General features: G+C 39.9%; 1 protein-coding gene across 2 annotated transcripts in view; it reads right to left on the reverse strand.

The window, feature by feature from the left end:
• Positions 1 to 1,969: 1,969 nt before the first annotated feature.
• The window catches only part of LOC100580950 (phosphoribosylaminoimidazole carboxylase and phosphoribosylaminoimidazolesuccinocarboxamide synthase), a 41,589-nt gene continuing 16,023 nt past the window's right edge, over positions 1,970 to 27,535 (reverse strand). Inside the window, exons 1-10 of one of the 2 annotated variants that reach the window (XM_030818896.1) lie at positions 27,219 to 27,442; positions 26,841 to 26,907; positions 21,384 to 21,581; positions 16,392 to 16,570; positions 14,684 to 14,863; positions 14,473 to 14,586; positions 12,606 to 12,689; positions 11,263 to 11,443; positions 9,536 to 9,694; positions 1,970 to 3,964 (exon numbers count right to left, since the gene is read on the reverse strand). In XM_030818896.1, the coding sequence (XP_030674756.1) occupies positions 3,798 to 3,964; positions 9,536 to 9,694; positions 11,263 to 11,443; positions 12,606 to 12,689; positions 14,473 to 14,586; positions 14,684 to 14,863; positions 16,392 to 16,570; positions 21,384 to 21,581; positions 26,841 to 26,856 (1,278 nt within the window). In that variant the 5' untranslated portion in view covers positions 26,857 to 26,907; positions 27,219 to 27,442 and the 3' untranslated portion in view covers positions 1,970 to 3,797. Of the gene's footprint in view, positions 3,965 to 9,535; positions 9,695 to 11,262; positions 11,444 to 12,605; positions 12,690 to 14,472; positions 14,587 to 14,683; positions 14,864 to 16,391; positions 16,571 to 21,383; positions 21,582 to 26,840; positions 26,908 to 27,218; positions 27,443 to 27,535 lie in introns of those variants that run through there. The other variant, XM_030818895.1, reaches the window with a different exon arrangement.

Raw genomic sequence — 27,535 nt, forward strand, 5'->3', positions numbered from 1 at the left:
ATCTTGTTAACTCAGAGGCAAGCAGAAGAAATATTTAGCTCCATTTTATAATTTGATTTCCATTCCACTATTTTCATTGTACTGCAATGTGAGATTAACAATTCCACCCCAAGTATTTGAGGTGTGGGAAGCTGGATGTAAAAACACCATTAAAAACAACTCTTCAGTGGCTTTCTAAGGTTGGCTGGGCTGAAATGGCAGTTTGTGGATGCTCCGTGGCACATCACACTGCCCCTTTCTTCATATTTTTAGAAATTAAATCAGCTGATGGCAATATTGAAATCCAGGTAATTTTCTTTCTTTTTTTTTTGAAACAGAGTTTTGCCCTTGTTGCCCAGGCTAGAGTGCAATGGCGCAATCTTGGCTCACCACAACCTCCGCTTCCCAGGTTCAAGTGATTCTCTTGCCTCAGCCTCCTGAGTAGCTGGGATTACAGGAATGTGCCACCATGCCTGGCTAGTTTTGTATTTTTATTAGAGATGGGGTTTCTCCATGTTGGTCAGGCTGGTCTCGAACTCCTGATCTCAGGTGATCCACCTGCCTCGGCCTCCCAAAGTGCTGGGATTATAGGCATGAGCTACCATGCCCGGAAAATTCCAGGTAATTTTCATGGTGAATGAATTCCATTCATACTGTTGTTCTTCAGTCTGCCAAACGGATATTACATAACACATACATAACAATATATGTAAGGCCATGATGGGCCTTACATATATTGACTCATGTAATTCTCACAACTTTATGAGGTGGTATTAGTTGCATTTTCACACTTCATGAAATTGAGGCACAAAAAAATCAGACATGTTGAAGATCATACATCATCCCTCACCTGGGCTACAATAGCCTCTTAACCAATCTCTGCCTCTCCTCTTGTCCACACAACAGCCAGAGAACCTTTAAATATGTTAAGTATGTCAGGCCTCTGCTCAAACTGAGTAGTTTTTCCTGTCACACTTCAGTGTGGCCTATAGGCCCTAAGTGATCTAGCCTTTGCTTATATTGTCTTCCATGCTCATCTTTGTTCACAGAGCTCTAGCAGTTCTCATGTTTGGAGGTCCTCAAGGCAAAACTCAGCTTTATTTCCCATTCCTTTAGTATGGAAAGCTATTTCCCTCTCTGTGTGTCTTGGTTTTATGTCATTGCTCTGCTCTCCTCAGAAACCTTCCCCTCTTATCCCCATCACTGTCCTCATTTTGATTCTTCATATGCATTTACCTTTTCCTGATTTTATACTGTTTACCTTTTTATGGTTTGTTTTCCCCTCTAAAACATAAGTTCCATGTGGACGAGGGCTTTGTTCAGTCCTATTTTCCTAGGCCCTAGAATCAAACCAGTATTGGGTGAATGAATACTGAATGAAGCTTTACCTAAGTGCTTTGTCTTTTACTTACTTTCAGTGGTTAAATCTCAGAAAGCTTAACAGCAATTCTAAGCATGTCTTTATCATAAAAGGTTAAAAACTATTATTGGGATAATTTTTCTATTTTTATTTATGTTTACCTACAAGCCCGTATAAAGTATAAATACTCAAAATATAGCAGACCAGGTAGGCTTAAGTTACTTTTACAAAACAGTAGAAATACCTTCAAATATTTAGCACTGATGAACTTACTACTGAGGACATGTGGACTCTACTAAGAAACTAATGATGAAATTCATAATTGGGTGTGGTGGCACATGCACCCAGCTACTCAAGAGGCTGCAGCTTGAGTCCAGGAGTTCAAGGCTGCAGGGAGCTATAATCATGCCACTGCACTCCAGCCTGGGACACAGTGAGAACTTGGCTCTTAAAAAAAAAAAGGAAAAAATTGATAATGACAATTTATAATGGTCAGTCCTATCCACCAGTCTAAATGAAAGTTTAAAAATTTTCATATACTGCACAGGAGTAGATGGAGTCTTAACGCTAGGTAAGGGTAAACAAGCTGAAATAGCAGCCACTGACTTCAGAGACCATGAAACCATTAAGTTAATCTTCTGAGTCCTTTTAATTGTTCTTATAAACTAGCATAAGATATAAACTTAAGTAGTACACATGAGTTTTATAATTTACTAATCTCTGGCAGATAGCTAAGCATAGCACATCAGAGCGTAACACAGTGTGAGGGAAATAAAGTGTACAATGACATCTTCTATTCTGGACCTAATAATTCAATAGAGAAAGAACTACTTGTAGTCACTGTGGTTACAGAAGGTTTCATGGACAGTGAAAATAAAGCTCTACTAGCTAACAAATAGGTCTTAATGATAAAAATGTGGGCCTTCAAAGAACTAAAGGTACCAATGTGTGGCAGCCCAAAAATTACGAGGAAAATGAGTTCCCTTCATGGGTCACATCAGCAATTTTTTTTTTCCCCTTTTGAGACAGAGTCTCGCTCTGTTGCCCAGGTTGGAGTGCAGTGGCGTGATCTAGGCTCACTGCAACCTCCGCCTCCCGGGTTCAAGCAATTCTCATGCCTCAGCCTCCCAAGTAGCTGGAATTACAGGCGCCCATCATCACAGCTGGCTAATTTTTGTATTTTTAGTAGAGACAGAGTTTCACCATGTTGGCCAGGCTGGTCTCAAACTCCTGACTTAAAGTGTTCTGCTCGCTTCAGCCTCCCGAAGTGCTGTGATCATAGGTGTGAGCCACTGTGCCTGGCTACCGCATTAATTCTTAATCTATAAACCATGGATAGGCTTTGGGAGAACCCAAGAACCAATGAAATCTGTTGGTAAGTTTTATGTGTGCAGTTTTCTACAGAGAGAGAGGGTCAACAGCATGTATATTTTCAAAGAAGCGTGTGGTGCAAAAGAGTTTATTATGTTAGAAGTCCTTGGGCAATCAACTTGGAAAAGGGTGGTGGTTTGAAAATGGGGACTGTCTAGATCAGGATAATGTTGAATTTGACCCTCACTTGAGGCTTTTGTACAGAAGATGAGAAGACGGTAAATTCAAGGGTTAATCAGAGATTAACACCAACATGACTTGGTCATGAGTGAGATGTGAAACGTGAGAAAAACATCAGTGATGAAATCAAGCTTCTGACTTGCAACAGTGAGTATAACAAGAGTTACAGGCTTGGAAGATGAATAAAGTTGGGAGCATTCTGTTTTTTTATGAGTGCCCATGGGACATATAGGGAGAAATGGACAGTTGAAAGTACAAGTCTAGACAGGCACAGTGGCTCATGCCTGTAACCCTAGCACTTTGGGAGGCTGAGATAGGAGAATTACTTGGGTTCAGGAGTTTGAGACAAACCTGGGTGACATAGTAAGAGCTCATCTCTACAAAAAAATAAAATTAGCTCGGCATGGTGCTGCAAGATTATAGTCCCTGTTACTCGAGAGGCTGAGGTGGGAGAACTGCTTGAGCCCAAGAGGGAAGGCAGCAGTGAACTGAGATCACGCCACTGCACTCCAGCCTGGGCAACAGTGAGACCCTGTCTCAAAAAAAAGAAAATACAAGTCTGGAGAAATATAGCTGGGAGTCAGTAATGCCAGTTTTAACTGAGGGAGTTAAGATCATTTAATCAGTGTTAAGGAAGAAACTCAATAGTAGTGACCACCAATACTTAAGGAAAAAGGATAAAGTAAGAGGAATGATAAAGGCTGGCTGAAATATCTTGGTGTCTAGCCTAAGAAAGGAGGGGTTAGGTGTTTATGTTTATTAATAAGGATCTAGAGAAGCATTTATTCACTAATACATTTTATTTTTGTTCTCTAATTTAAAATTACCTTTTCATCTTGCTTGATTTTCCTTCAGCTAAATTAGAAATTTGTAGTTTTTCCCCTAAAAAATTCAATGGCATTCTTTCTTATAAATTACATTCTCTGATTTTCTTGTCAGCCTGCTTCAAGGAAATCCATGTGTTCAAAATGCTTGCTCGCAGTTTGCTCCATACCAAATGGTTGTTTAATCCAAATATCTGAGCAGCAAATTGAGCTGATCCTTCTGGAGAAAGTATGGTTGAACAGCCAAGACCTATTGGTTCAGCAAGGAAAAGACAGAAAATTGAGCTCAATTAGTAATGAAAATACAACCTCACAAAAAATTTTATACTCAGAGCAGTCCTGCCACAGAAAATAAAAAGCTACTGCATTATTCTAATCTAAAGTAGAATCTGTAGAACTGTCTTTAATACCAGAGTGGTAAAGTGATTACAAGAGGAAAAGCAGTCAGTATTACCTGCCATGAAGAGATATTTTATATATATGTCATCTATCACCCTTCTTATAGAATTCACTTACAAAGAAACTTATCTTTTTGAAACTTCTGTTCACATACACTATCCCTTTCAATCCCTGGCGAAGAGCAACTGAAGCAAAATAAGGGTCAAGGTAAGTGTACAGAAGTACCTGTTCTTAGACAAACTTAAGCTATGTTGTTTTGACAATTTTCTAGCTAATCTTTCTGTCTGCATTTAAACTATTTTAACATTTTTGAGCAGTAAAAAAAGTCAAATCCGTAGAATAATTTTAGGAAATGTCAAGTTATAAATAAATATTAATAAGATCCAAGACAGCAGAATAAGAAAGTAACATCCTAGGGGCCACGTCTGCTCAGGCAGAGCGTCTTGAGGTTGTACTATTATGTCTAGTGTTTGCTAGATCGGGGCTATAGTTCCAAAAGCTCCATTTTCCCAATATTCTTGGAATTCATCAGGCTCTTTGACTCCCATTATCCACAACAAGAACAGAGTAAAATACAAATCACAAGGCCAATTTACTAATTTGTATTAATACGTTATTTTATGGAGCTCCACCCCTTACTATGTGGTATTGGTCAAGTTACTTCACGTTAAAGGGAATTTTAACTAGTAGCTACCTCATGTGACACTTCAATGAGTTAATAATATAGATAAAGTGCTTAGAGCATTGCCTGGTACATAGTATGTGCTCCAAGAATGTCAACCACTATTGTTAGCACACTGGGTAGAGTGCTCCACTCTAATATTTGAAATAACCTGTGCCTCCTGCCCAGGACTCCCTTTCTGGTAAAAGAATAGCTTAAATTGTAAAAAAAAAAAAAAAAAAAAAAAAAAAAAGAAAAAAATTATCTAGTGAGCATGACATCACAGATGAGAAGAAATATGGGCAGTCTTCAGGATTTTACACAGGTTACTGTAAAACTACTCCTCAAAAGATTATCCCCAATTCTAGTGATCATTATGTACAAGTCTTCCAGATTATTTGTCACTCCTGAAACAGCACTACTATAAAAATTGCCAGTTTTTTGCTTATGCTCCCCTTTTGTAAGCTCCATGGATATCTATACAATTCCTCTGGCACAAATTTGGTTATAGCTTTATTTGTAGCCGCTGATTTTTAGCTTGAGACATTTGTATAGTCACATCTTGTTAAAGATAGCTTAGGCACAAAATTTGATTCTCAGAGCCTATAAAAACAGTAAAGGAAATAGGCATGAACACACAAGGCCAGATAACAGCAGTAACATTTTGGCAACTGAAAGGCAAACACACTGGTAGCTAAGTTAGCAGACCAAGAAAGCTTAATCAAAATTAGCTGGGCGTGGTGGTGCATGCCTGTGATCTCAGCTACTTGGGAGGCTGAGGCAAGAGAATCGCTTGAACCCAGTTGCACCATTGCACTCTAGCCTGGGCAACAAGAGCGAAACTCCATCTAAAAAAAAAAAAAAAGAACACTTAATTCTAAACTGAAAGCAGGGAAAGATGAGAAGCAACATGAGTGACATTACAGAACTCCCCCAAAGGCTGACTAAATTAGTGGCACCAGATACCTTTGGAAGGGAATAGGGACTAATAAGATGATTGACTCGAAGTCTAAGAAGCAGCTAGGCCCTCAAATCTCCTTCCCCACTCCATCTGCCTGAGTAACTGCCTCTTTAAAGCACTGTAGCAATTTTTTTTCTTTTTTAAACATTATTTATTTTTTTCTGAGACAGGGTCTCACTCTGTCATCCGGAGTGCAGTGGTGCGATCACGGCTCACTGCTGCCTCAACTTCCCAGGCTCCAGTGATCCTCCCACCTTGGCTTCCCAAGTAGCTGGGACCACAGGCGTATGCCACCATGCCTAGCTAATTTTTGTATTTATGGTAGAGATGGGGTTTCACCAGGCTGCTTAGGCTGAGCTCAGGCAATCCACCAATCCCTGCCTCCCAAGTGTTGGGATTATAGGCATGAGCCACCAAGCCAGGACTTTAATTTTTCTGAAGGTAAAACAGACTCTAGTCTTGGTGTCTTTGAACTAGGGGACACCAGGCACAGACAACTTTTGTTCTCTGAGTAATTCTGGTCAACACTTAAGAAAATACTTAGACACTAATGTGAGGGGTTGTTTGAAGAACAATCCCTACCAGATACACCCCACAGTGAAGCCCAATTTTGACATGGACCACCCACTTCAAGTTTCCAATTGGTTTTTTATAGTACTCTAAAAAGAGCAAAGAGCCAAGGATTACCAGACAGCTGAAGAAAGTAACTATATGCAACAGACTATAATCATCTTCTCTAGAGAACAAAAAAGAGCTTTTGGAAATTTAAAAACACACAACAACAACAACAATAAAAACCCGGAAATCAAAAACCAAAAGAAATATAAAAACATTGTGTAAAAAACAAAAACAAAAACAGAGGCAGTGGTTCCTACCCAATCCCAACACTTTGGGAGGCTGAGGTGGGAAGATTGCTTGAGTCCAGGAGTTCAGGACAAGCCTGGGCAACATACGGAGTGCCCATCTCTACAAAAAGTAAAAAAATTAGCCAGGTGTGATGGTGTGGGCCTGTAGTCATAGCCACTTGGGAGGCTGAGGTGGGCGGATCACATGAGCCTGGGAGTTCAAGGGTCCAGTGAGATATGATCATGCCACTGTGCTCCCACCTCGGCAACAGAGCAAGACCCTGTATCAAAACAAATAAACAAAAAACACCTGTATCCAAAATGAAGGCCGAGCACAGTGGCTCACGCCCATAACCTCAGCACTTTGGGAGGCCAGGGCAGGCAGATCACCTGAGGTCAAGAGTTCGAGACCAGCCTGGCCAAAATGGTGAAACCACATCTCCGCTAAAAATATAAAATTAGCTGGGTGTGGTGGTGCACACCTATAATCCCAGGTACTCAGGAAGTTGAGGCACGAGAACTGCTTGAACCTGGGAGGCGGAGGCTGCAGTAAGCTGAGATTGTGCCATTGCACTCCAGCCTGGGTAACAGAGCCTGACTATCTCAAGAAAAAAAAAAAAAAGAAAAACTCAATAGAAGGGTTGCAATGTAAAATTGAGGAAATATTCCAGAAAGTATAGCAACAAGACAAACAAGTAGAATAGAAATCAAGGGAAGCCCAAATTTGAATAAATTCAAAAATGAGAGAAGAGAGAATATGGAGGGGTATAAAAATTAAATAATTCAAGGAAAATGGGGACTAAGAAATCAGAATTTCAGATTAAAAGAGCTCACCGAAAGTCCATAATGAAAACAGACTCAGCACATCACATCTGTAAAATTTAAGAACAATGAAAGACAAAAGATCCTGAAAGTTTCCAGAGAGAAACAAAATTCATAAGAAACCTAGAATCAGACTAGTGGAAAAGCAATGGAGTCCTCAACTGTGGAAGCTAGGAGACAGTGGAGTAATAATGCTCCCAAAATTCCAAAGCAAAATGATTTTCAGCATAGGATTCTATTTCTAAACTATCAAATAAGTATAGGGCTTCAATATACACATTTTAGATATACAAGGTATCAAAATTTACCTTTTGTATTCTTTTGCCCCTAAGTTCAAGAATGTACTCCAACAAAATAAAAATAAACCAAGTAAGGGGAAAACATGGGAGACCCAAGCCTAGAGAATGGTAAAATGAGTCTCCAAAATGATGGTAAAGGGGGATCCTGAGACAACAGCAGTACAAGGATGCCTAGAGAGAAGCCAGTCCACTGGACCAGGTTGGAGGGCTCAAGGACTTAATATACTTGACACATATCAAGACTGGATATATACAGCTCTGAGAAAAGTTAGGGATTTTAGTAATAAAGCAAATCTCCTACTGAAACAATATTGACCCTCATAAACTGCAGAACATCAGATCATATCTTGGACTATGATGAACAAACCACAACACTGTTATGTGATCCAGTTCCATCAGCCAAAAGGGGACTTCGTTATGTTATTATCTTTTATCCCCAATTTTTTATTTTGAGACAGAGTCTCACTCTGTTGCCCAGTTTGGAGTCCAGTGGTGCAATCTTGACTCACCTCTGCCTCCCAGGTTCAAGCGATTCTCCTACCTCAGCCTCTGAGTAGCTGGGATTACAGGTACTCACCATCATGCCTAGGTAATTTTTGTATTTTTAGTAGAGATGGGGTCTCACCATATTGGCCAGGCAGGTCTTGAACTCCTGACCTCAAGAGATCTGCCCGCTTCAGCCTCCCAAAGTGCTGGGATGACAGGCATGAGCCACTGCACCCAGCCTTATCCCCAATATTTAAGAATAAAATTTTATTCTCTCCACAGAAGTAACATGATCACATTTACTTTAAAAAAAAAAATACCATCAATTCTTGGGAAAAAAATACCTAAACTTGATTTTATTACAGATCTCACCATCAGTTTATAGAAAATATAGGGAATGGAAGAGCATGTTTACCACCACCTAGAAATTTAAGAAGCCAAATCCAAAATGTAGAAAATTCTATCGAAAAAATGAAAGGGAAAAAGGGAGGATGAATTGTTATATATTAAAAAAATTAAGAGATTATCAACTAAATGCAATATAAGGACTGTGGTGGATCTGAACAAACGGATGAGACAATTAGAAAACTGGGACACCAACTAAAAATTATATCTTAAGAAACTACCACTACTCTTTCTTGGGTGTGAATATGGTATTGAAACTGTCCCCGAGAGTTAAAAGACACCAACAACTAACAGAAATTCTTGAGTTTGCAGAATGGTAGATTAAACAATATGGCCAACTAGAGTCTGCACAGAACCAGCTTACTGATGTCACAGGCCCAATTTCCACCATAATTCATTCTAACTCCCCCAAATTTACACACGTGATCCATGAAATAACATGAAGAGATAACTGCACATGCCCAAGGACTTTCTAGACCTCCCCTTTCCTTCCACCAATCACCTACTAATCCCAGAATCTATCCCCTAAACCTTTTCTAATAAAATTACTGCCTTAAAGCCAGCACAGATTTGAGCTGGACTCATGTCTCCTTGTTGGTCAACTTGGAAGAGGAAGCCTTTCTTTCTCAAAAACCTGGTGGCTTAGATAGCACCAGTTTCTAATGCATCAGATAGTGGGCCCCTTTTGTTCTGTAACAATATCATGATTATGATTTAAAAACTAGAGCCCGTATTACTTAAACATATACTTAAGTATACATTACTATAATGTCTAAGATCTGCTTTAAAATAATCCAGCAGGAGATGGCTGTAGACACAACAAGACGTTAATTGCTGAAGCTAGGTCATGGGTACATGAGATTTTATTATGCTATTCTGTCTACTGTTTTGCATCTGTTAAATGCTTGTAATGAACAGTTTTAAAAAATTCAGTGTATCTTACCACTGGGTAGTCGAAGAGAAGACCACACATCTTGAGCTCCCCAGTCTGGTGTGAGGGGAGGACAGCTGATAACTGGATATGCAGTGTTCCCAGACATCACTGGTCCCAAACCATTACTTCTGCCTGCCACTGCCACAAATACAGTAGGAATGCCATCCCCTAGGGAAATAACAAGTGTATAATCATGCTAAACATTCAAAACAGATTTAAAGACAGGTTTTTTTTTTTTTGGTTTAAGGCCTATATGTTTTAATTACTTGAGGTCCTTGAATAGTCTTCTCTGAAAAAACATAAAAGATATTATTATTATTACACATATATTCAAAATATAAGGTTACTCTGCCACTTACTGTAAGTCAAGTAATAAAGTAGCTGGAATCGGTTTGGTTGTTTTTGAGATCTACATTATAAAGGGGAAGCAGGGTGTTAGTGAGGAAATAGCTCATAGGCCTCTTCTATTGCTGCATAGGCTGGCCAAAGTGAAGAATGACAACATCTGAACAGGTGTCTTTCTTGACTGGGTAGTCCCTCAACCGGTGCAGGGAGAACCAGTTAATACAGACTAAGGGTTTAGGGACACGTCTTGAAACAAGAGTTGAAGGAAAGTTTAATTAATATAGTGTCCCCAAATTTTTAAGGCCCTTTGATATATTTTTTAACATAATCTCTTAAGCAATTCATTCTTTGATATATTTATAAATTATCCTTCTGTTTCCTAAAGCAGAGATTTGTAACCTAGAATCCAAAATTGTATGTATTTGTGATTTTCTGAAAAGAGTTCTAGAATTCATTAGCTATCAAAGGAGTCTGAGTTCCCCCAACCTCCCACTCCCCCAAAATTAGTAACTACACTTCCATAGCAACAACCTGTACATGAAATAATCAACAATTTTTCCAGTTGAGAAACATTTGGTTGTAAACCCAAGGCTCCATTATTTTAGATCACTGCTATACCATTATTTTTTATGTACTGTATTCTGAAACTGTTCTTTAATTTCCTATCTGACTGCCTCCCAGGAAAGGGTGGCAATTAAAGATTCCCGGGAGAACCTGCTATTTCAGCCTCCCACCTCCTGTAACTCTGGGGGCCTATTTTCTATTGGAGCATATTAGAAGCAATGCTCCAGGGGCTTCTTACCAGGTTAGGATGCCAGAGGTTCTCATCATTCTAGTCTTTGTTTTATTTTCATACTTGCATTTTTAATTATTTCTCCCTGCTCCTTTCTTTTCTAAGCTTCTAGAGTACCTTAAGCTCTTTGAAGGTGAGTATTAAGAAAGCCTAGTGGCTGGAGGCGGTGGCTCACGCCTGTAATCCCAGCACTTTGGGAGGCCAAGGCAGGCGGATCACGAGACCAGGAGGTCAAGACCATCCTGGCTAACACAGTGGAAACCCCGTCTCTATTAAAAATACAAAAAATTAGCCAGGTGTGGTGGCGGGCGCCTGTAGTCCCAGCTACTCGGGAGGCTGAGGAAGGAGAATGGTGTGAACCCGGGAGGTGGAGCTTGCAGTGAGCTGAGATGGCACCACTGTACTCCAGCCTGGGCGACAGAGTGAGATTGCATCTCAAAAAAAAAAAAAAAAAAAAAAAGAAAAAAAGCCTAGTATATCATGTGTTTTTCCCTTAGAAAAGTGACAAAGCTCTTTTTCAGCATTATTATTCTAAAGTGTGTAATAACTTTTAGCAAAATCAGAAATACCTGAAATGTCCATATTACTTGTGGTTTACCTTCATACTCAGCTTTAATCCTCAGAGTTTCATCTGGTCCTTTATGCGCAGATGTTACTCGAAGTTCACATGGAATGCCAAAATTTCCACAGGCCTTCTTGATTTTTTCACAGTGACCAAGATCAGAAGTAGAGCCCATCAACACTACAACCCTGCATTGACTTTCTGATTTCAAAAGCAACTGAAGAAAAAATATGTGGATATGAAAAGAACATAAAAATGAATAAATGAGCTAGAGTTTGTAGTAAAATTACATCTGGGCACAATATTTTCTTTCTTAACAGATCAAATTTAAGAAAGAGACAAACAGAACAAAAAGACAGGATTTATTTTAAAAATAATCTCAATATATAAAGGAAAGTGGTCTTCATCATTAAGACCTAAAGAATTCAATTTTTATCAGACAAATTATGTTTATTTAAAATAAAGAGTAAAGATACTCAAAATATTTTAATTTTCAGGAAATTATAATATAAAATATTTCATCCTAAGACCTTTAGTGCACTTTGTTTAATGGAAGCTTTAAGGTATGATCAGCCAAATCAGAAGTCATGTTCTAAGTCTTTGTAAGTTAATTGCTTGGAACTCAAAATATATATTCCTATGAGAATAATGTTCTCAAATGTGATTATGACCTTTGCATAATCACAAACCCCATTCAACTCCCAGAATTATAGTAATACCATAAAACTTAAAGTAACATTTAAAGTCACACAGAGTTCCATCCATCCCATGCTAATGGAACTCTGACTAGCAGTGGAGGTGAGTAGGAAATATAAGGTTTCTCCTGCGGGGTAGGGAGGAGACAGATTCCAGGTTTCCCCAACAGGATCTGGGAGGTGTGTATTGGCTAGCTTAACAGCACGGAGTTCCAGTATACTAGTAAGGATAGCGCAGCTGATACCTTTCCTGAAAGTGTTCCTCACTTTCAAAGTCACTGAAAAGCTGGGCGTGGTAGCTCACGCCTGTAATCCCAGCGCTTTGGGAGGCCCAGGCGGGGGGATCACGAGGTCAGGAGATCAAGACCATCCTGACTAAACCCCGTCTCTACTAAAAATACAGAAAATTAGCCGGGCATGATGGTGGGCGCCTGTAGTCCCAGCTACTCGGGAGGCTGAGCCAGGAGAATGGCGTGAACCTGGGAGGCGGAGCTTGCAGTGAGCTGAGATGGTGCCACTGCACTCCAGCCTGGGTGACAGAGCAAGACTCCGTCTCAAAAACAACAGCAACAAAAAAAGTCACTGAAAAGAAAAGCACTATACTCTCCCATTTTTTCTTTTGAAACAAGATTTTCTTAGAAGAAAAAGACATAATACAGTACAGTTTTACTACAGAAGGTTTACCTCTACTCTCTCTGCAACCCACTCAAAGTTTTTCTTTACCATTTGGAGCCCTTCAGGAGTTACTTCTTTGAGGTCCCGATAAGACTAGAAAATAAGATATAAAGTTTAGAAAACAAGTATCTCTTGCTACCTGAAACTATTTGGTTTCTGAGTTTTGGGGAGGGATTATGAAGAGTTTGTATAGCAAGGGATACTTCTGAAAATGTATCTTTTCACTTCCTGAATTAAACTAGAGAAAGTTCCATAGTAAAGTATACTTTTATTTTCGGTTAAGTGTTTTCTGTACTAGCAACTACAATTAACTGCCTTGAGAATTTTTATAAAGTATAGAAAGGGTCTTGTTCTAATTTTGTTTTCTATTTTTTTTTATTTTAAATACGTGCAGAATGTGCAGGTTTGTTACATAGGTATACATGTGGCATGGTAGTTTGCTGCACCCATCAACCTGTCATCTAGGTTTTAAGCCTCATATACATTAGGTATTTGTTGTAATGCTCTCCCTCCCCTTGCTCCCCACCCTGCGACAGGCCCCAGTGTGTGTTGTTCCCCTCCGTGTCCACATGTTTTCAGTGTTCAACTCCCACTTATGAGGGAGAACATGGTGTTTGGTTTTCCGTTCCTGTGTTAGTTTGCTGAGGATGATGGCTTCTAGCTGCATCCATTTCCCTGCAAAGGACATGATCTCATTCTTTTTCTTTTTCTTTTTTTTTTTTTGGAGACAGAGTCTCGCTCTGTCAACCAAGTTGGAGCACAGTGGCACAATCTCGGCTCACTGCAACCTCCACCTCCCGGGTTCAAACAATTCTCTGCCTCAGCCTTCTGAGAAGCTGGGATTACAGGCGCCCACCACCATGCCCGGCTAATTTTTTTTTTTTTTTGAGACAAGCTTTCACTATCTTGGCCAGGCAGGCTGGTCTTGAACTCCTGACCTTGTCATCCACCCGCCTTGGCCTCCCAAAGTGCTGGGATTATAGATGTGAGCCACCGCACCTGGCCAATCTCATTCTTTTTATGGCTGCATAGTATTCCATGGTGTGCATGTATCACATTTTATTTATCCAGTCCATCACTGATGGGCATTTGGGTTGGTTCCATGTCTTTGCTATTGTAAATAGTGCGGCTCCTGTGCACGTGTCTTTACAGTAGAATGATTTATATTCCTTTGGGTATATACCCAGTAATGGGATTGCTGGGTCAAATGGTATTTCTGGTTCTAGATCCTTGAGGAATCACCACACTGTCTTCCACAATGGCTGAACTAATTTGCATTCCCACCAACAGTGTAAAAGCATTCCTATTTCTTCACAGCCTCTCCAGCATCTGTTGTTTCCTGACTTTTTAAAAACGGCCATTCTGACTGGTGTGAGATGGTATCTCATTGTGGTTTAGGTTTGCATTTCTCTAATGATCAGTGATGATGAGCTTTTTTTCATGTTTGTTGGCTGCATAAATGCCTTCTTTTGAGAAGTGTCTGTTGTTTTTTATAGAAGCAGAAATGGAGCCTGGTAACATCCAGGAGACTTGGGATAGAGTCCCAGATCTGCCCCTGACTCCAGTAATTGTGAAGATACCCATCCTCTTAAGACCCTTAGTTTTCATTTAGCCAAACAAAGATAGTACTTGCTGTTACTGTTGTGACAATGTTATTAAGATAACAGATGAGAAATTTGCTTTATAAATGTAAAGTATTATTCCTATTATTCTTATATTAGGATACCAGAGGTATTTATCTTTAAAAATAAACAGCGATCAACAAAACAGGTTCATCTCATTAGGAACAACAATTTGCTTTTCCCCCCTCATCTCTCCTTTCTCCTCTATCTCAGCTTGATCTCAAAAAGGATAAAAAACCTGAAGCATTATCTACCTGTTTGTCTTTCTGTTGGCTTCGATCTCCTGATGGCCAGAGTCTCCAGGAATCATTGTCAATAACATCAGCAAGAACAATTTCTTTGGTGGTTACATCAACACCAAATTCAATCTGGAAACAGCATGTCAACAAAGTTTTCAAAAACTATTCTATGAAAGCATCTCTCAACTATAACCTTTACTTTCAAATCCTATTGTTTTATCTGTACCTTCATATCAACCAGTGTACAATTCTGGGGCAACCAGGATTTCTCCAGTATTTCAAATATAGCCTGTGTAGCATGACTCATGATATCCACTTCAGTCTGGCCTATAACAAGTCCAGCAAAGCAAAATTTTGCAGCAATCAGCTGTTCCTCAGACCACTGTGGGTCATTATTGGCATCATCCTGTGAATAAAGTATAGTAGTACAATTAGCTTAAATCTAAAATTTTTAAAGTTTTCAGAAAAACCAACATCCTTTTCACTTGAGCATGAACTCCTTAGAAATTTTCAGCCACGGTTGGGCATGGTGGCTCACGCCTGTAATCCCAGCACTTTGGGGGGCTGAGGTGGGCGGATCACAAGGTCAGGAGTTCGAGACCAGCCTGGCCAACATAGTGAAACCCTGTCTACTAAAAATACAAAAAATTAGCTGGGTGTACACCTGTAATCCTAGCCACTTGGGAGGCTGAGGCAGGAGAATCATTTTAACCCAGGAGGTGGAGGTTGCAGTGAGCTGAGAGAGCGCTACTGCACTCTAGCCTAGGCAACAGAGGGAGATTTCGTCTCAAAAAAAAAAAAAAGGAAAAAAATTTTGAGCCAGGTGCAATGGCTCACACTGTAGTCCCAGTAATTTAGGAGGCTGAGGCAGGAGGATCGCTTGAGCCTAGGAGTTCAAGAGCAGCCTGGGCAACAGAATGAGATATCTAAAGAAATTTTTTGTTTACGATACTCCTTAATTCAAAGCAATTATTACTCCTCTTTTTTTTCCTAGTTAGCTCCTGCAAGCAGAAAAAACTATTACTCTTAATTTGTTTACTCTCAATAGCACTTTAAAATTCAAAGTATTTAGGTGAGTAACTTATTCTAGGTCACAAAGTATTTCAAAGAATTTAACCTCTATAAGCCAATTTAAACAGAATTTAAGTTTGTGATTTTTGTTTTTCCTTAATAACAGTCATCAGACACGACAGGAAGGCCAAAGCACATTTTAATCAATCAAATCTTTCCAAAACCACAGTTCTCATAACCTTCTGACCTCACTTTTTATTAGCATTTATACAGCACTATAATTTTTTAGGGACATTATTTGATAATTCAAGAGACCTCAGACAAAGAGGTAAGTGAAAAAAATGAAAGAATTTCATTTTATTCTAAGCAGTGTCCCAACTTTATATGACAATATCTTTATAAATTCTTGATCTATATAATCATAATACACACAAGTTACATAACTCATTGGTTAAAAAGCAACACTGATGTTGCTTCCCAAGCAGATCTATGCTTAACAGCATAAATCAAGATGGTTAAAGCAGTAAAGCCTACAAAAATTCATAACCAATGATTCTTACAACCTTTATTTATATATTTTCACTTATAAGAGACATTGTTAGTATAGTTTTCCTGTATTAGAATATAAAAAGATTTCAACTATATTTTTAAAAAATTAATTAAATGTTACTTTTCTTTTCTTCCTGTTAGTCATCTTGGTTCAAAGGTAAAATTTTCAGATGCTTTCTTTTTAAAATTTGATTTATCATTGCTAATGGAAGTGTACATTATTGACATTGGCAACTAGATAAGACAAATTTTGGAATGACATTTGCAATATCAAAATATCAAAAACTTTGCTTGCATATTTAAACCTTTAGAGTTTATAATTATAAATTTATGCCGTGTTACAGTAAGACAAAATAGAGGCATAAGACAATTACCTTGAAAAACAACTCCACTTTAGGTGGGTAAAACTTATATCCTTCCTTGACACCAGGATTTCTTTTGAGAAAAGAACCGGTTGCTATTCTTCTGCAAACCCATTCAATTGGAATCATTTCACACTGGGGTGCAATGAAAGCTGTCTCCCCACATTTTCTGGTGAAGGCAGTTTTAATACCTACATATTGATAACCAAAGTTAAAAAAAGTATTGAAATGATATGTAAAAAGGTAGATCTGAGGCACAATAAAACTCTACCCTTTACAAGAAACAAAGAACCTCTATCAAAAATAAGTGTAATTTTTCTCTTTATTTAATGTAGATGCGATCAGTTGTTGACTCAAACAGTAAGCAGCACATGACTATACATACAATGTATTGTTCAGCCATAAAAAGGAATGAAATTCCTGATACATCCATGCTATATAATATGGATGAAGCTTAAAAACACTAGGCTAAATGAAAAACACAAAATGCAAAAGAACAAATATTTACAATTCGACTTATATGAGGTAACTAGAGCAAATTCAGACAGAAAAGAGAATGGAAGTTACCAAGGGCTGAGGAGTGGGAGGAATAGTTATTGTTTAATGCTACACAGTTTGTTTGGGATGCTGAAAACGTTCTGGAAATGGATAATGGGATGAGTGTACAACATTGTGAATGCACATAATGCCACTGAATTGGACACTTAAAAATGGTCAGACCGGTAAATTTTATGTATTTATCACAATTTTCTTTTAAAAAATATCAGGAGCCTATTTTATGGCAGATATTGTTCCAACCATTTTAAATACATCTTTTTTGTTTAATCCTCATAACATTTGATAAGATACTATTAAGATCAATCCAACAAAACAGGTAAGGACACTGAGACACAGCAGTAATGTCAGCTAGTATTAGGTAAAGCAGGATTTCCAACCTACCCGGTCTCTAGGAGCCGCCCACTTAACCACTTTGCTGTATTGCCTCTCCTGGAAGTGTTATTACATCACAGTACAAAGTAACGCTACAGCATTAACATGAATTAAAATATCTCCTGGAAACCTACATGGGTTTGAGATAATGCTCATTTTCAGCCTGCATTACTATTTCCAATCCCAGCCTAATCCTCTAGTCTAACTTTTATTATCAGGAAAGAATTGGGGATCTTTGCTGTTATATGTGTATCCATACATGAAGGGAGCTTCTATTTATGGAAACCCTCCACTGTGCTAGGTGTTTTATATATGTTGTCTCATTTAACTGTGCATAAAATTGTGAGGTAGGTTTTTTTTTTTTTTTTTTTTTTTGAGACAAAGTGTCGCCCAGGCTGGAATGCAGTGGCGTGATCTTGGCTCACTGCAACCTCCACCTCCTGGGTTCAAGAGATTCTCCTGCCTCAGCCTCCTGAGTAGCTGGGATTACAGGTGTGCACCACCACACCTGGCTAATTTTTGTATTTTTAGTAGAGACAGGGTTTCATCATGTTGGTCAGGCTGGTCTCAAACTCCTGATCTCGTGATCCACCCACCTCAGTCTCCCAAGGTGCTGGGATTACAGGTGTGAGCCACTGTGCCCGGCCTTGAGGTAGGTATTATTATTTATACATTTTACAGTGAAAAAAACAGAGGCTCAAAGAAGTAATTTCACACACTAGGTCATGTAGCCATTTGGTAATGGAGCCTGGACTTGAAACGCACTGTCCAAACCCTACACTATTTCCTCTGCCCTCCCTTTGAATCTGACTCTTAAGACTCAAATGAAAAAGAGAAAGAATTGTGGTATGTTACATGAACAGAAACCCTAAGGAAAAAATGAAAAGAGGGGAAGTAAAACTGTCATTTTAACCTTTTTTTTAAAAAAAAAATTAGATGTAATCTGTTGTTTAACTTTTAATGAATGATCAGGCTCATGGATAGACAGGTGACTTTCATCAATTCTCAACTTGGGGTGGCAACTACATCCTTGGTTTCAAGAACTCTTCTCTCTTAGGTCTGTTAATTATTAGTCATATGTTTGCTCATTTGTCTACCAAGCTGGACATAGTAGTATCCAATTCTATTGTTTTTAATATAAAGATAACTTTTACTTAGAGACACCCCAACCTCAAGGAGAACCAAAAGCATATAATGAAGCTATGGTAATCATCTCGCACAAAAAATCCCTAAAAGTTTCTAAGAGACTCAGTTTAGATGACATAATGATGGCTTCTAATACTGCTAAATATGAAAGCAAGTTCCATGACTGTGCATGGTGAGAAAAAAATTCCCATTGTTTATCTTAGTTGTCCACAAAACTCAAAACTCTCATCCAGGTTACTAAAAAATGTTTATGTCACTGACACTTTCTGGATTACAATGAACACATATTAGCTAGAATACTAATTCTAGCTAATACATATGTCCCTGTGGCCGTCTCTCTTTTAGATCGGTCCAGATGCCCATCTGTGGTTTAGCAACTGTAGTACCGTTCTTCATATACTACTATCACACTTAATGTAATTATAGTGAGTTTCTGTGAGGAAATTGGGATTTCATCATCACTAAGAAGGCCAGATTTTAATTTTTAAGTAATAAAACCAAGTCCACAAATTGTATAACACAGTTATACTATTTCCATGGAAAAAGATTACTTCTTATTTATATAGTCCTTTACAGTTTGTTCCTGAGTGACAATGAGAAAAGTAGAATCCTGATTTTCTGATTCTCATTCCCGTGCTCTTTCCTCTCTACTTTCTACCTTAATTTGGAACATAACCCTGGTTGTAAAGAAAACGGTTTTAAATAGACCACTGATGGCACAACTAGATAAGGCATTTATTTGACTAAGCAAGTAAAAATTACATAAGGTTTAATGGAATTCCTAATATGTACCCTAAAACTAGTCTGTTTAGAAATTTAAAAAAATTCAGGTTTACTTCGTTTCATAGTACTAGACATAAAATCTGGAAAATATCTTTCAACATTTCCTGTGAACCAATTAAGTTTTAGCTATGTTAAGTGCCAAATAAAGTAGTTTAGAGATAATTATTGGAGTATTTCAGTTAGGTAACCATCCTTCCCTGTTCCTCTGAGCACAGGACTCTCAGAGTTAAAGCAGAAAGTCCTGGACAAGCATAACACAACTGAGTCACTCTAATTTACTTGTTATAAAGTTCTGGAAATGGATAATGGGATGAGTGTAAATACACTCAGAAAATACACTAAATAAGCAAATAAAAAGTCAGGCTTTATCTTCAATTACTTAATATAATCCCGTAGTTATGTGAAACTACCAAGGGTACACAGAAAATAATCTTCTGACTGCTAACATTTTAAAGGGTTAAGCATTTTAAAAAATGTTTAAGTGAATGGGAGAGTTAAAACTTGGGAAGAAAAAAAAAAATTGATGGAACAGGCCGGGTGCGGTAGCTCACGCCTGTAATCCCAGCACTTTGGGAGGCCAATGCGGGTGGATCACCTAAGGCTAGCGGTTCGAAACCAGCCTGGCCAACATGGCAAAACCTCGTCTCTACTAAAAATACAAAAATTAGCCGGGTATGGTGGCGTGCACCTATAACTGTAATCCCAGCTACTTGGGAGGCTGAGGCATGAGAATCGCTTGAACCCAGGAGACAGAGGTTGCAGTAATCCGAGATTGTGCTACTGCACTCCAGCCTGGGCAACAAAGCAAGATTCTGACTTAAAATAAATAAATTAATAAAATAAATAAATAGATGGAACACTTATTGGTATTGCAAAAGGAACCCAAAATTAATTTGATGCTCTCTTTAGAAATTACCTCAGTCATTGGGAAGCTACCGATCAAGAAACCTTGAAATGAAAATCTTAGATTCTGTGACTTAGGAACTCTGGAAGATCCTTTAAATTTATAGCAATACACTCACTTTCACAGCATAGAGGAATTTATGATGTAAATGACAATCCAGGTTTGCAATTAAATCTTTTTCACATTAAGCAAAATTGTGAAATAGGATACCTTGGAAGAGGCAAAACTACTCTGGGAATGCACTGACAATGTATTTAAATTACATTACCTTGTTATTTTGTGGAGGGCAGGTACATCTAACTTAACTGAAAACAAAAGCATTAAATCCCCTTTTGAATTTAAGAAAGATTAGTGCTACTAGAAACTCTAAGAAACGAAAGGGCAACTGGGAATATTGGCATTAAAAGTAAGGAAAGTTATTAAATTATAAAATTAGAATTGGCAAGAATGATAAAGAGAAAGCTTTTATTTCATAGGTAAGGCTTCGTAGGTTGAATGATCCAAAGCAATGAGGCTATTTACGCTGTGCGGAAAGAGTTCAAATCTTTTCCTAGCTGAAATTTCATATACTACAGACCAACCAGCAACTGACTGAATCTCTGCAGAAAACCCCTTTATCCTAATTTCCTTCCCTTTGCTTCAAATACCCACCACACAATGTTCTGATCTTCATTTGGTCTTTTGAATCTATTTCTCTATTTAAAATCGAGTCTTCATTCAACAGGAGGACGCTCTGGGGTTTTAGTTCAAATATCTCAATTGGGGAATGGCAGGAGGAGAAGGTTTGGTTGCTGTCTTCAACTACTTTTCAGGGCTTTCAAGTGGAAGAGGAATTTGAAATTCTGTATTATCTCCCAGAGGCAGAACAAAGACCATTTGTATAGAATTACAGGGAGTAAATTTCAGTTCATCTGTTAGAACTGCTTAACATTAAAATGGGTTTCCTTCATAGTTAAATTCCTTAAAGTAAAGATGGCCTTGGAGAGGTAAGCTGCAGAGAGTGCATGTGCCAGTTAAAGATTACAGCAAACTTGTTAAGATTCCTTTTAATTCAATGATACTAATAATCCCAAACCAAATAAGGTGTTATAGTGAAGTTTAAGAGTTCTTGGTTTGATTTAAATTCACTTAGCTTTTGAGACATCTCCAAACAAGTTGTTCATCTTAATGCCAACTTCACATGAAAGACATCAACATGCTTACCAGAGAAGGTGAGAGAAGAGACTGAGGGAGCTGCTTACCTGCTTCCTGTAATAACTGAAAAATACAACTGGTAATTTTATTTGAGATTGCAGCTTTTCCTTCCAGGTGATTCTTTCTAGCTGCATTTCCTGCTGTAATCTGGTCCTTGGACTGTAGGAGGACTTTTCCTGGACTATCTAACAATTCATAGACTTCTTTTGTTTTACCCTCATACAATTTTTTACCAATGTTCAGTACTGTGGAAATAAAATGGAAATAGACCAAAATTCAGAAATTTCCTGAATGCTGAAGACTAAATCACCTAGAACAATTAATCTGTAAATATACAGAGATTAAGTAATATTAATAAAAATTAATCTGTATAAAACCATACACTCTACAATGTATTTCTCATATTATCACATTTGATTCACATGATTTTGTGAAGAATTTTAATTACATAAATAATTGTAGAAATTAGTAAAGCAGAAATCAAAAGGGTTGAGGGTCATGCAGTTAGGAAATATAAGAGGTAGATAAAATCCTAACTCTTCTGACATCAAATCCTGTGCTCTTTCCGCTATTAACCTGCCTCTCATGGCAGAACCGAACTAGAATTAAAATTAAGACCCACTTAAAGTAATGTAACTATACTAGTATTTTCACAGACACACTCACAGTATAGTATCTAAACTATCTTGCAGGAAAAAATATGCGATTTTTGTTGATATTTGCTTTTTTGTAGGCAAAATGGGAACATTCAGCCGGATGAGTTTCTTGATTTCAAGTTAATATTCATGGCATGCCATCCCATTGAAGTTAGCACATTTGGAAGCATCCCTCTCTATTTCTTAATCCCCTCCCTGCCCCCATTAATCCTTTCTCTTCACTAACAGTTGTAAGAAATTGTGAGGAAGTGAGCACAAACGAATCCAATTTTGATGCTGGTCACAAGACCTAAGAAGTACACAAAAGGATGATTTAGAGAAAGAGTAAAGATAATAGATGTTTAGGAACTTAAAATTTTGAAAGAGAGAAATCAACCCTCATACTCCCACAACACTCTCAGTATCAACATTTTCCCAGTGTATCCATGTGCCAAGCGATGTACCAGTAAATAATAATTCCTGCTCTCAAGAGACCTGAGTCTGAGGGGAGCTGATATTAAATAAGACATCATAATAATAGAATGCAATAAATACAGACTATGGGACTAGTCTAGACATTAGAAAAGGAAGTCTACAAGAAAGTGACAGTTAGGTTGAAATCTGAAGAATGATCAAAATTTAGCCAAAGGAAAGGGGTAGGTAGTGTTGATGAATAAATACAAGGTGGTAAAAGTGGATTGCAGAACTTCAGTCTGGTTGGAGCTGGAGCTCTGGGTATATGTACATTGCTGTTGGGCAGGGGAAGGGGTGGGGGCTGCAGCTAAGTTGTACAAAAGAATGGCAGGAGACAAGACTTAAGAGTTGGACAGGGGCCACATCACCAGCTAGTGAAGGTAACCATTAAACAAAGTAGTTGTAATTTAGTTAACAGTTGCCACTGTAGGGCACCTAATCTAGAGGATGAATCCCTACCCTCCCCAATGTAATGTCTAGACTCATTAACATGGTCTAAAAGTCCCTTTAAGATACAGCCCTGGCTTAGTGCTCCAAACTCTTATTTGTCTATTTCCTATCTAGAACTCCAACATCTTTAATTCTTATACAACCTTCCCCTAGCTTCTGACAATCTCTTCTTTCCTAGGCCTGGAAAACTTCCCTTCCATTTTGCTACACATCTTTCCTGTTTCACAAGCCATGCTGATTGAGTTTAGACTTTAACCCAAGAAGAGCTATAAGGCTTTTAAGTGCTAAAGCAAAACGGTATTTGGAAAGATCATTATGGTTTCTGTATGGAAAATGAAGGGAGGAAGGGGTGAGTGAACAAAAACTAGAGCTTGGAAGACCAGTTAGGATGCTGTTGCAGTAACTTGAACAAGAAACGTCTGGCCAGGTGCAGGGACTCACATCTGTAATCTCAGCACTTTAGGAAGCCGAGGAGGGCAGATTGCTTTAGCTCAGGAGTTCAAGACCAGCCTGGGCAACATGGCAAAACCCCATCTCTACCAAAAAAACAAAAATTAGCCCAGCATGGTGGTGCATGCCTGTAGTCTCAGCTACTTGGGGAGGTCGAGGCTGCAGTGGGCCAAGATTTGCACTATTTCACTCAAGCCTGGGTGATAGAGTGAGACCCTGTCTCAATAAAAAAAAGGAAAAGAAAAAGAAATGTCTTGGTCTAAGGAAAGAGTAGTGGGGAAAGATGCAAGATATTTAAGATAGTAGCTTTGAGAATTCATCACGGAGGATAAAAGAGAGGGAAGAGTAAAGAACAGTGGGCTGGGAACAGTGGCTCATGCCTGTAATCCCAGCACTTTGGGAGGCCGAGGCGGGCGGATCACTTGAGGTTAGGAGTTCAAGACCAGGCTGACCAACATGGTAAAACCCTGTCTCTACTAAAATTACAAAAATTAGCCGGATGTGTTGGTGCACACCTGTAATCCTTGCTACTCAGGAGGCTGAGGCAGGAAAATCGCTTGAACCTGAAAGGCAGAGGTTGCAGTGAGCTGAGATGGTGCCACTGCACTCCGGCCTGGGCAAGAGAGGGAGACTCCGTCTCAAGAAAAAACAAAAACAGTGCCCAGATCAGATAAAGATATTAACATTTATATATATTAATATGCAGTAAGCCCAGGCAAAGTTTGTATCTAATGCCCCTCCCCTTAATTTAGTTGAATCTGTATTACTTAGCCATTAAATAGGGAAGGAATTTCAATTAATTGGTAGAAACAACATAAGAAACAACCATACGTGACATACACTACAAGTGCCAAAATGGTTGCCATAAATTTATAGATGAATTCTGGAAAGATTGATGAGGACTGAAAATGATTCACGGAATTGAAATTGAAGAGTCTGGGAAAGCAAAGAATTTACACAAAGGATAAGAAAATTCTAGGATTCTGCTGTCCAATAAGGCAGCCACTAGAAATGTGGCTATCACAAGTTGAAATGTCATTTGTTAAAATATATACTGCATTCGATATAAAAAATTGTAAAATATGTAAACAATTTTTCATCTTGACTCCATGTTGAAATGTATTTTGTGTATATAGGGTTAAATAAAATATATTAAAAAGGGCTCACGCCTGTAATCCCAGCACTTTGGGAGGCCGAGACAGGCAGATCACTTGAGGTCAGGAGTTTGAGACCAGCTTGGCCAACATGGCAAAACCCTGACTCTACTAAAAAATACAAAAAAAAATTAGCCGGGTGTGGTGGAGCGTGCCTGTAATCCCAGCTACTTGGGAGGCTGAGGCAGGAGAATCACTTGAACCTGGGAAGTGGAGGGTGCAGTGAGCTGAGATCTTGCCACTGCACTCCAGCCTGGGCCACACAGAGCGAGACTCCATCTCAAAAACAAAGACAAGGCAAAACAAAAAAAAAACCTTTTATATATATATATAAACACATTGCACCAGTTTTTTTATTATTTTAGTTTTTAAAATGTGGCTCATAGAAGACAAATTTACATTATATTTCCATTAACCAGCAATGTTCTGGGAAAAACAATATAAATAAAATGTATATAATGAAAAACAAACTTTGGTGAATTAACCTGACTGGAACATAGCTAAGGATTCACAGGAGAGAAAAATCAAAGTTAGGGCTGAAGAGGTAGAAAGGATAGCAGTATTCAGGATTTGAATGAAAACGGATTTCAGACTGGACAGACTGGATTTAACATCTCTAGAGATGCCATTGAAACACTTTTGCCTTTTAGAGACCATAAAAGTGACATTTCAGAAAAATCAACCGGCCAACGGTGCACAAATGTAAAGAAGTGGAGGACCAAAGATTTTAGAGATTTGCCATTTTAGAGGTACAGGTACCATGATTGCAAGAAAAATTCTGGTCCTTGCCTTGATTCTAGGGAGTCGATATTCAATATCATCTGAATCTTTTTTGCTGAGTCTACAGCTTTTTGTTTTTTTGTTTTTTTTTTTTGAGACAGTCTCTCTGTCGCCAGGCAGGAGTGCAGTGGTGCGATCCCGGCTCACTGCAACCTCTGACTCCCCGGTTCAAGTGATTCTCCTGCCTCAGGCTCCCGAGTAGCTAGGATTACAAGCATAAGCCACCACGTCCAGCAAATTTTTGCATTTTTAGTAGAGCCAGGGTTTCACCATGTTGGCCAGGATGATCTAGATCTCCTGACCTCGTGATCCGCCCTCCTCGGCCTCCCAAAGTGCTGGGGATTACAGGCGTGAGCCACAGCGCCCGGCCTGCGTCTACAGCTTTTTAAAATCTAAATTCAGTTACTTTCTATGTGGAAAAGAATGTACCCAGCAGCCACAAAAGCAATTTGGCTCACTATACATATAGCAACTGGGTGTGTGGAACAAACCAACGTTTGTTTTTTTCCAGCATAAATAGCAAGAACAATCTTTCCTGATAGTGCAACTTTTTTGCCTAAAGGTTTTGGAGTCCTTCAAAGCCATCATGGCATCAGAGACTACTGGAACACGAACACACACACACACACACACACACACACACACCCCATCATGGCATCAAAGACTACTTAAAAACACCCCTCCTCCCCAGCCATCATGGAATCTGACTACTTCAACACGCGCGCGCACACATACACACCCATGACATCAAAGACTACTTAAACACGCACACGCACGTACACACACCCCCCCAAGCTATCGTGGCATCAAAGACTACTTCAACACGCGTGCATGCACACACACACACACCATGGCATCAAAGACTACTTACACACACACCCCCTAGACAGGTTTTTTTCTCTTTTTTTTTGAGACGGAGTCTCGCTTTGTCGCCCAGGCTGGAGTGCAGTGGCGCGATCTCCGCTCACTGCAACCTCCGCCTCCGGGTTCAAGCGATTCTCCTACCTCAGCCTCCTGAGTAGCTGGGATTACAGGCACGCGCCACCACGTCCGGCTGATTTTTTGTATTTTTAGTAAGAGACGGGGTTTCGCCATGTTGGCCAGGCTGGTCTCATACTACTGACCTCAGGTGATCCGCCCGCCTTGGCCTCCCAAAGTGCTGGGATTACAGGAGTGAGCCACCAGGCCCGGTCTCTAGACAGGTTTTTCAAAAGTCTCAATTATTAACCTTCTTAGAAAGGTCATTAACCTAACGGGCAAAGCAACACTCAGGTTTTGACGAATCAAGACTGCTTTGCTTGTATTCTGCAATAGCTATTGATTATAAATAATACTTCCAGGCACCTTTCCACCCCTTGGCCATTTCTCGTTCTCCTCTACTTTGCTCCTTCTCCCCATCCCAGAGGCAGTAAAGTTCGGGGAGGCCCGGGAGCGCCTGGGCCACGTGTGCGCCCGCGCGGCTGCCTAGAGGCGCGGCTGCAGGGAGGCCGGACAGAGTGGCCGCGAGCTCACGGCCTGGGGGTCAGGGAGACCGCGAAGGGCCGGGATCCCTGTTACTCACCCTCAGCTGTCGCCATTATCCTGAGTGGGCTGAGGGCTGCGACCGCGCCGGGAAGCGAGGCAGAACTCTAGAAAAGAGGGGTGGTCAGAGAGCTTCGCTGGGCGGGGAAGGAGGCGCGGCCCACAGACACGCCCCCTGGCGGGGCCGCGCGACCCTGCGCCACTCTTTTCGAGCTCCGCTACAGCGGCGGAACCCGGAGGGGTATAGGCGGAGACTGAAACGTGAACCTCGGACGAAACAACGCCCCGCTGGCTTCCCGCCGCGCAGGCGCAGCGACGCGACCCCACCTCCGGGCCGCCCCGCGGTGGCGCAGTGCCCCGACAGGCGAAAAGTGGCGCGCACTGGCGGCCCCTCCCCACTCTGCGGAAGCTCGCATACCCCGGCCCTTTCTCGGCTGCGGGAGCGGCTCAGAGGTTGGAGCGTACCAAGTCTTGACGGCCTGGGGGAAGCATGCAGGGAAGGGCATATGAAGGCTAAATGCTCTGAAAGAGAAATGACGTTAAGTCCGTTACTCCCATTACGCTAGTGTTGGGTGCTGGAAAATAACGGAGATTTCCACGTGCAGCAAATACAGCTTTACAGACAGCTCTTAGGGGAAGGCTAGCTCCACCCTACAGCATCCGTGACCCCGCCCCTCGGCTGCGGGACCGCCCCTCCGCCCTCGCTCGTTGGTGGGCTCGGAGGGGGCGGAGCAG

This window comes from Nomascus leucogenys, chromosome 9 (assembly GCF_006542625.1).
Source record: "Nomascus leucogenys isolate Asia chromosome 9, Asia_NLE_v1, whole genome shotgun sequence".
NCBI lineage: Eukaryota > Metazoa > Chordata > Mammalia > Primates > Hylobatidae > Nomascus > Nomascus leucogenys.